The following is a 10436-nucleotide window of genomic DNA, read 5'->3' as shown; positions in this document are numbered from 1 at the left end:
ACCCTATATAAACCTGTTATGCACCCTATATAAACCTGTTATGCACCTTGTAAAAACCCGTTATACACCTTAGATTACCAAAAAATTTAAAAAATCATCAAAGCTTAATAAGAAATTATATATAAAATTAAAAAAAACAACATTGCTGGAAAATAAATAAATATACAAGGATATTAATATTTGAATATAAATTAATATTTGAAGAAACTTATAAAAATTAAAAAAACCTATATAAAAGTCATTCTAACCTTCTTGACAAGTATGAACATAATTTTGTTAATTCCAGACAATTTTGAGCAATTAAAAGATATTTTCGTTTAAGTTTTCAAAGCGTCACTACATCAAGGAATTTTTACCTGAACAATTGTAAATTGCGAAAATTGCATTAATTTTTAAAGAAGGTCCAGTTTAATCTATACTTTCAAAAATTTAAGAAAATATAATGTATTACAGAGTGTATAACTATCTACATAATAATAATCTATTTTAACAACTGAATTGGCTCCAAAAATACAATTTTGCTGAACATGCAATTATTCAAGCAGTACGTGAAATCTCAAATCTTCTTCTTTTGAAAATTTCTTCTTTTTAAATCTTCTTTTGAAAATTCTTTTTAAAATTCCTAAGAAAAATTCTGTATTTTTATTGATCTATCAAAAGCATTTGATAAAACAAAGTGGATTATTTTTCATTATTTACGCATAAAGAGAGCGATATCTACCCATCTAGCAGTTTTCATAGACTAAATTGAAACTAAAAGAGACTGTTATAAATATTTAAGAAACTTTCCTGAATACACATTACATAGAAACTACTTATTAAATACACCTGTACTAAAATTTCTAAAAATATTGAAATTTTGTATAAAACTAGAGAGTATTTAAATAAAAAGAAATTTACCTAACTTTATTTCTCGTTTACCCACAAATAAGGTACTCGTTTACCTATAACTATATAAGTTATGCAAATATTACTTGGGGAAACACTTATAAAAATAAATTGAAACACACAATTCGTATAATTATTTAATTTTATAATGAATTTTAGTAGATGACACAAGAAACGCTAGGTCTTTAGAGCATTGCCCATTATAGTATTTGTAGAAAAGAGAAAGACCCTGGGGATTATGTACAAGACAAAACATCTTTTAAATAATTTATGTTTAAAAAATTTATACTTTTCATTTATACATAGTCATATTAGCTATTGTAATATTGCCTGGGCAAACAATCATTTATCTTTCCTAAAAATTATTTATACAAAACAAAAGCAAGCAAGTAGATTAGTTTTGGGCGCAAGTTGATACGATGATAAGTGCCGAGCCGTTACTCAAGGAAATAAATGCTCTAAGTGTATACAATCTAAATATATACCATAACTTGTTATTTATGTTTAAACTTCAAAATGAAATGATTGCAAAATATTTTTTTAAAGGTTCACTCGAATAAATCATAAATATGAAACAAGACATTCAATGAGTAATTACTACATCCCACTAACATCACTCAAAAAATCTGACTTCTCGACTAAATGCCGGGGACCACGCTTGTGGAATTCGGTTCTTGACGAAAATATGAAAAAAATAAAATCTATTGCTACATTTAAAAGAACTATAAAAAAACACTTACTAAATTTAAACATTGCATACATTCTCTCATTTTTTTAAAAAAACTGAAATAGTTTTGTATTTTTAATTTTTTATGTACTTTATTTAATTTTAATATTGTATTGAATATGTATATGCATATGAAGCGAATTAAATTTTTTTGTTTTTTTGTTTATTGTCTTTAATATAATTTAAGATTTTTGCTATTATTGCAATTACAATTAGCTCAAAAAAATTGAGTTTTATCAAAGTTAAAATTTTACCAGCGATTGTAGTAGAATTTAGATCCTTTTCAAGCTCAAATGGCCCCTCCAAGCAATCAGAGATTGTTGACTTCTTATCAAGACATGAATGAATGGTAATCCATCAGCAAACAATACCACTTTAGATGTGACAGTTTCGGGAAGATTGTTAATTTAAATTAAAAAATTATGGGGTCAAGGATAGAACCTTGAGAAACCTCTGAAGTTACAGGATATGAAGAAGAGTGCTGTCCATTTAGGACAACTTTTATACAACGATAGGTTAGGAAGAATTAAATAATCTTAAAGATGTTACCTTTAAAATATTACCTTAAAAACTGGCAATAAATATATACTAAGAAATAATGATTTGCTAAATCAAATTTTTTGTCGAACCAAGTTTAATCAGTTTTGTATTGATTTTCATGCAAATTTCAGAAAAAAGATCTCCTCTATTCAAATGTGTCAAAATAAAATAAAAGTCATTTTTCAGTCATTTTATTTTTATAAAAGTTTAAAAGAGAGTCGTAAAAATTTGCTATCTTTTATATGCTATCGTAATAATTCGGGAACCATAATTCGTTTAAAAATAATTTTACCTCTATCTTGTAGAAAATTTAATTTTAATACCGATTACATAATTTTTTTCGTTTTGTTGTTAAAAATTAGACAAAAAAGTAAGAAAAATTAATATTAAATTTTTTCTGGTAAAACCGATCATTCACATATTTTCTTTAAATTCCTTTATTAAGTAGTATGTGAATTTTTAAATTAGGTACCTAGGTGAATTAAATTATTGAATTTTCTCATGTGTTAGTTTCGGGTTCTTTCTGTATAAAGTTATTTTACAAAAATGACTCAATGGTATTTATTAACCAGTAAAAAGTCATACAATGAAGAAGATATAGAAGCTGCGTTAAATGATTTAAAAGAAAAATACTTCAATCAGAAAAGCTGTATTCAAATATGGCATTCCATTCTCAACTCTAATAGGTCGCAAGAACAACAACAATGCTAGCTTCAAGGGATCAAGATCAACAACCGTACTCTCACAGCAGTCAATTATGGTGCATGCGTTTAAGTTCCAATGTGATTGAGGTTATGGTTTAACACGAAATGATGTCGTGGACTTCGTAAGGGGTTGCCTTCTTTGTACAAATCAATTAGGCCTATTTAAAGATGGCAGGCCTGGCAAAGACTGGTTTTATGCATTTATAAACCGATGGTCTAAAGAAATTTCCACAAGAAAAACTCAACTTTAGCATCTGCCAGAGCCGCTTCTTGTACGCAAGAAATAATTGATAATTATTTTGAAGTTGTCACTAAACAATATCAATTGTCTGGGATAACTTCTGGTTGTCACATTTGGAATTGCGATGAAACGGATTTCTGTGGTGATCAAGGCAAAGCAACTGTAGTATGTCAAAAAGGCGCAAAGCGTGTTTTGAAACTGACTGGTAACAATGAAAAAATCCATTATACAGTGAACAATTGCTGTAATGCTGATGGATACTTTACACCACCATTCGTGGTATAAAAAAAGCAAAATGAGACTTTAGAGCTGAGTGGGCTTTAGGTGGTCCGACTGGCACCAAATATTCAATTTCTAATTCTAGTTGGATGGAGCATGACACATTTATTGAATGGTTGAAGGAAGTGTATATGCCAAAATGTCAAGCTATTAGTGGTACTCATATTTTACATTTTGATAGACATACATCTCACGTGAGTTTAGCAGCTGTATTGCAATGTCGGGAAAGCAAAATAATTCTGATTTGTCTACCAGCCCACTCATCTCACATTCTTCAGCCACTGGACGGAGGTGTCTATTGCCATGTTAAGCAAGTGTGGAAGGCAGTTCTTACCAAATATTACAAAGACACAAAATGCAAAAACTTAGATAAAGAAAATTTTCCTACGTTGCTCAAACAGGTATGAAAGCGGTAAGTGTTTTACACGTTTGCACGTTATTGCTGGTTTTGAATATACTGGGTTATTTCCACTTAACAAAAACAAAATCAATCAACAGGCATTAGCTATCTCCGAAACGTTTAATCAACCGACGTCTTCAACGCCATTGCGAACAATAAAGTCTTTAGCATTATCTTCTAAACTAGCAACAGCAGCTTCGAGATTCGACATGTACAGAGAGAATGAAAATCAAAATGGAAAATGAACTAAAGAGTTTTTTTCAAGAAAAAAATCAGTCTTATGTAAAAAAATCCCTAATATTCCAAAAATTGCTGGCTAATATATTACAGAACACGGTGTTGCAGATCATCTCAAAAAAAGAGAAGAAGTTAAGCAACTCAAATTAGCTGAAAAACAAGCTAAAAAGCGTAAAACCATCTGCAAACTCATAATGCCATTGCCAAACCTTGCAGAAAAAGAAGTAACTCAAAATATAGAACCGATTACAACATCTTCAGCCAAAAGAAGAAAAGTTATTAAATGCAGAAAGTGTAAAAAAAGAATTACATTCGGACATGATGTCATACGAGAATCCAAACTGCAATACTTGGCTCTGCAACAAAACATGTTTGCAAAAAATTTTTGTAATGGGTTCAGATTTTTTTGTTGTAAAAAATGTAAACCCTAAATCTTTTATTATTTCTGTATGCTATATAAAAAGTATATAAAATATATACATTTACATATATAAAATGTTAGATTTATTAAGGGGTATACTCCCCCATTTTTAAATATAGACAATAAATTACAACTTTTGACATAAAATGATTAACTATATCATAAATGTAGAAAATTAAAAAAAAATTAAAAAAGTTGGACAACGGTTGCTGTAATAACCGTAAAAAACCCCCAAAATAAGCAAAAAATAAGATTTGCGCTGGCCAAGTTTTAGCAAAAACTAATAAAAAAAGGCTGAATGAAACTTTGGAAACACAATTAGAATAGGTTTATGAGTGTTTTAAACAAAACAGATTTTTTAAAAAAAGGTTCTGTGCCTAAAGACTTGTGCTCTGAACGTACGTTATTAAAAATAAGTATGTATACGTTATTGAGTAATTACTCTAAATTAATAAAATGAGTTGATTCAAATTCGAATAAATATATTCGAATAAATATATTAGAACCACATAACAACTATATTCGAATAAAGTTCGAATAATTATTTTACATTTATTTATCAAATAGTTTAACTCGTTTTAAAAACTAGAACAAAAATATTTTCGTTTTACAATAATTTTAGATTCAGTTTTTATCATGACCTACTTTATTTATACGGCCCGATATTTATACTACCGGATATTTTGCATTTTGAAGAAAAATGCAAAAGTTGACAACAGAAAAAAGTACATTTTTTGAAAAATTAAATTAGCCATACTTTTTTATTCATAAGTATTTAAAAATTCTGTTTGTTTATGCGACACAATGGTCGCAAAAAGTGACCAACGGAGCCGTCCAGTCACGTAGATCTGGGAGATGTGAAAATAGAAGTAGATTGTAGATGATGTCATTGGGTGAGAATCATAAATGAATGTAAAGACTATTTTGTAGGAGGAAGAAAATTTTAGGACTCAGGGATTAGGTGAACAATAACTCACGCTCTAGTCATACAAAACAAATGATAAAACAATGGTCTATGAGTAAACAAGTCAATATCGATCCGCTGGTTCATTAAAGGCAACCATGGCTAAAATTATCGCACCATACAAAAACAATAAAATAAGTAGATAATAAAATATAAAGTAAAATGATAAAAAATATAAGTAGAAGCAATATAAAAAGAAAAAATATGCTAGTAAATGTGCTACTATATATGGTCTAAACTCTAGATAACAAACTGAAAACTGATAACCACCTGTGTGAGATAAAAGTATATAAATGTCGTTAATGTAACAAATTCATAATATAAAGCTCACAAAGCGCTATAATACGTGGGTGTAAGAGGTAAAAAAATGCTGGTGCCATGGTAACCAATCAGAATTAAGTAGTGGATAATGGTGATCCCCCTCCTCAGGAATGCACTGCGATCACCAATGACGTTTTGGATAGCCCGAGACCTGCACTAACGCCACTCGTCAGGGGCGTGTCCTTGCAACAGATCTCACCGCCTGCACTCTACGTCATGCTAGTCAATATTGCAATATAACAGGACTACACTACAAAAGCCAAAAATCCCAATCCCTATCCCAGTTTTTAATACAGCTCCAACATTCTTAGAGATCTCCTGAGGGTGGTAAGGGATGCGCGTGGTGTAAATATAAGCAAATATGTTGATACATATAAATATCATGTACACTTACATTAGAAAAGACAAACGTGTACACATGCATGTATGCGTATGTATAAAAATAAACAATTTAATGTATAGAAATAACACAAAGCAAATAGAAAATAGAAATTAATAATTATGAGTAACTTACCGTTTCTTTTATGGCTGAAATGTGTCTTTTAGATATAATAAGTAAATATCACTCATAATCATTGAAACTAAGAATGTTTGTCGTTAGTATAAAAGTAGTTAGTAGAAAATATGGTAGAAAATCTGGTGACTCCAATAGTATGAGAAATTTTAAATCTTGCCTGATAAGTAGAGACAAAAGCTATCACACAAAACAGACTCGGATAAAACAGATTTTTTAAAAAAAGGTTCTGGGCCTGAAGACTTGTGCTCTAAAGTTGACAATAGAAAAAAGTACATTTTTTGAAAAATTAAATTAGCCATACTTTTTTATTCATAAGTATTTAAAAATTCTGTTCCACAGAATTTTTAAAACACTTATGAATAAAACACAGCTTAATATAAAAATTTTATTATTATTATTTTATTAAAAAAAAGCTTATTTTAAAACACTTATTTAAAACACACAGCTTTATAAAAAGGAAAATTTGTTGATAAAACGCTAAAGCGGATCTCTTGGAATTTTGCCCGGCATATTGAAAAACCTCAAACTGAGAAAACGAAAAACTGAAAAACTGAAAATAAAAGATAAAAGATCTACAAATATACGTAACATTATATATTGGATTATATTAAATATTAAAAACTTCCTGCTTCATATGTTTTACTTTCTTTTTCAGAGGTTTTGTCACTTTTCTTCAGTTTTTTAGCCCTTATCTTTTGACAATGCAACTTGATATCGGGTTTTAGTTTATAGATCGACCATTTAATGCGTGTTTTGTTTATGTCGTTAGAACCGTTTAGTGTATAAAAACCTGGAACCATGTTCAGTTTTTCATATATAAGGATTGAAGACTTCATCCCAATGTTAAAATTGGCAACAGCATCATAAACACCAAACTTCAGCAAAGTTAGCAAGACATATTTTGTTTTTGGTATGCGATCCCAAATTTTCCCATGGAAAGACTCATTTGCATTTTGCGTTTTACCGTGCAGACATTTTTAAAGCTCATCTTCTTTTGTGAGCTTTTCAAACACAGGTCTGACTTAACTTATGTTTTTTAATTGATTGCTGGAAAATACGACTGGCTCTTTCACACACCATTTCACCTGCAGAACCAACAAAATTCATTTTATAAATGTGGGAATTTCTCATTTCAGCATAAGCAGTAGGATCTTTTTTAGAAAGTTTTTGATTTAAGGAGCACCCTCTGCATATTCGACTCATCGCCTCAACATCTAAAATTTTCCCACTATCTATTGAAAGTGCTGCAAATACACCATTAAATGATGAAAATCCCCTTCGCTGCCATGTGCCATCACATGATACAACAACATCAAGAATCTCATTAATGTCTTGACACTGTAGTCTTATATCAGATACAGCATCAGTCATTGTTTCCTGTGCAGCTTTCTGAGTAATATTAGTAATTTTTAAAACAAGTTTGTCATAGCTATTTAGCGTCATTGGTTATGGCATGTTCATGAGGGTTGTAAACCGTTCAATTCCAGAATGTCCTAATCCAAGAGTCCTCATTGTATATACCGTTCGATTGTTTATATTAAAGTTATCTTTTTTATTAATTAACTTAGAAGTGTAATAGTCATTTTGATATTTACACTTTAAACAAATAATAGAAAGTCAAGCAAGTCCTTGCTTTTTGCTTTTGTTTTCAATGATTGCTAAAGTCTTTTGGAAACAAGTTGGACAGCTCAAAACGTTAATAGCATTAGACAAAATCGAACAATCAATAATTCTATATCCTGTCAGAACTTTGTTTTTAGTATTGTTATATTTTTTTGATGTTGAGCTAATGACTGCTTCGACTTTGCGAAGAGAAGAGCTTAGCGTATCCCAGATATCAGTTTGACTATTTACAGGTAATTCGATATTTATTAGGGATGCGCCGAACCCGGTTTTTGGCCGAACACCAAGTCCGAACGTTTGGCTATAAAATTTTACCGAACACCGAACAGTTCGGCAACCGAACCTTTACTATTTTTGAAAAAAAAAGACAAAAGTTTTGAAAAATTATGTTATTAAACATTTAACATTTTATAGTGTTATTAAAAATTTGTTAAAATATTAGTAAGGGTTAATAAATTTTGTTTGAAAAAATATAAAGTAACTTTGAAAAGTTAATTTATTATTGGATGATTGTTTGTGGTGTAAAGAAAATAAATGTTAACATTTTTATTTGTAGTGTAAATAAAAATGTTAACGATTTTTTTTGAAAAAATTGTACAATTATTAAAGTTAGGTAATATAAATAAATGTATAACCTGTATAATATAAATGTATAACGTATTGGATAAAATAACATAATATGTAACATGTTCGTTATATTTTAAGATATATTTACACAGTTTAAATTAAAAATGCTTTATTTTTGGTTGAACTTCTTTTTTATAATTTAGAAAAATATTTTAATCTTGTGAAAGTATAAAACAATGTCTTCCGAAAAAATGTCTTTTAAAAGTACTGTGTGGAAATACTTTGAAGTTTCTAAGAAAGACATTCGTTTTTGTATCTGCCTCCTATGCAAAGCAATACTCTCTAGAGGTGGGTATTGTCCAAAGACATTTACCACTAGTGTAATTAGGCGCCATTTAAAAAAAAAGCACCTTGTGGAGTATGTACTGATTGAAATAGAGTCTGATAAAAAAAAAATTATTGAAACATCAACTGTTTCTACATCAAGTGATTCGGAAATAAAAAAGCAATTAACATTAGTAGAAAGTATTAATAAAAAAAGGTTGTGGAATATTAATGACCATAGAGCAATCAAGATTCACAATCGCATTGAAGAAATGATGGCATTGGATATTCAACCATACACAATTGTAGATCTTGGTTTTAGAAAACTAATTAAAGAGATATGCCCTAATTACCAAATACCCAGTAGGAGTTACTTAAGTGAAAATATTGTTCCACAAATATATGATAATCTGTTTAATTTAATCAAGAGTAATATATCTTCTGCCAGCTATATCTCCCTTACAACTGATATTTGGACAGCAAATAGTTCAAATGTTGCCTTCATAAGCATGACAGCACACTGGCTCAATAATGAATTTTCCCAACACAGATCAGTACTCAGAGTTATGCATTTTCCAGAAAGTCAAATAGGAAAAAATATAAGTGAATCTTTACATAAAGGTTTGCTAAGTTTTGAAATTCCACACACAAAAATTCACATTGTTTTACGAGATAATGCTGCCAACATGGTAGCTGGCGTTAGAGACAGTGGTTTTAAGTCAATGCCATGTTTTATACATACAATACAGTTATGTATACATGACTCAATTTTGTCGCAACAATCTGTGAAAGAAATTTTAGTTTGTTGCAGACGTCTGGCAACACATTTTCACCATTCACCAACAGCAGCAGCAAAATTAGAAGAACTACAGGAACAACTTGGTTCAAATAAGCATATGTTAATACAAGATGTTACTACAAGATGGAATAGTTCTTACAATATGATTGAAAGGATGCTTGATCAAAGAGTTCCTTTGGCAACTTATACAGCCGATCATGCTACCCAATCAACATTAAATTCATTCCTATGGCGCTTATTAGATAAAGTTTTTCATATTTTAGAACCATTTAAAACTTTAACCGTTAATCTCAGCGAACGTGAGGCATTTTTATCAGATGTTATTCCTTCGATTATGGCTCTTAAAGTATTTTTTAATCCAGCATTAGTTTGTGAGGCTTTTTTAAGTATAAATACTTTAGTTGAGCAATTGAAAGAGTCAATAGACAAAAGACTGAGTATATTTTTACATGATAAGTATTTGTCTTTCCACTTTTTGTGACCCTAGATATAAATAGTGTATCAAAAGGAAGATGAGAATGTAATAAAAATTTGCTAAATGAGCAGATGCAAGAAATGCAGCAACATAAATTAGAACTTGAATCCTCTGATTCTGATTGTGAAGAACCCACAGTAAGTGACACAAATGAAGTGTTTGTGAAACCATCGTATCTAAAATTTAATAAATGTTTTCGGCAAGTTTCCAAACTGACAACTATAAATGAATGTGATTTCAATTTTTCAATTACTAAAGATAGCAAAATGTTTAAAAGATCACACTCTAATGTGCAAATGATCAACATGGAGATTGAAGATTATTTAAAACTCCCTCTTGTTATGGAAAAAGAAATTCCTCTTCTATGGTGGAAAAATTGTGGAAACTCTTTAAAAAATTTAAACAAAGT

General features: G+C 29.7%; 1 protein-coding gene across 1 annotated transcript; it reads left to right on the top strand.

Annotated features, from left to right (window-relative positions):
* Positions 1 to 8680: 8680 nt before the first annotated feature.
* Positions 8681 to 10033, top strand: LOC136081500 (zinc finger BED domain-containing protein 4-like). The gene has a single exon (XM_065798821.1). The coding sequence runs from the start codon at positions 8681 to 8683 to the stop codon at positions 10031 to 10033; it is 1353 nt and encodes a 450-aa protein (XP_065654893.1).
* The last annotated feature ends 403 nt before the right edge of the window (positions 10034 to 10436 follow it).

The sequence above is a fragment of the Hydra vulgaris genome, chromosome 06 (assembly GCF_038396675.1).
Source record: "Hydra vulgaris chromosome 06, alternate assembly HydraT2T_AEP".
Classification (NCBI taxonomy): domain Eukaryota; kingdom Metazoa; phylum Cnidaria; class Hydrozoa; order Anthoathecata; family Hydridae; genus Hydra; species Hydra vulgaris.
This window is presented reverse-complemented; position numbering and strand designations above follow the sequence as displayed.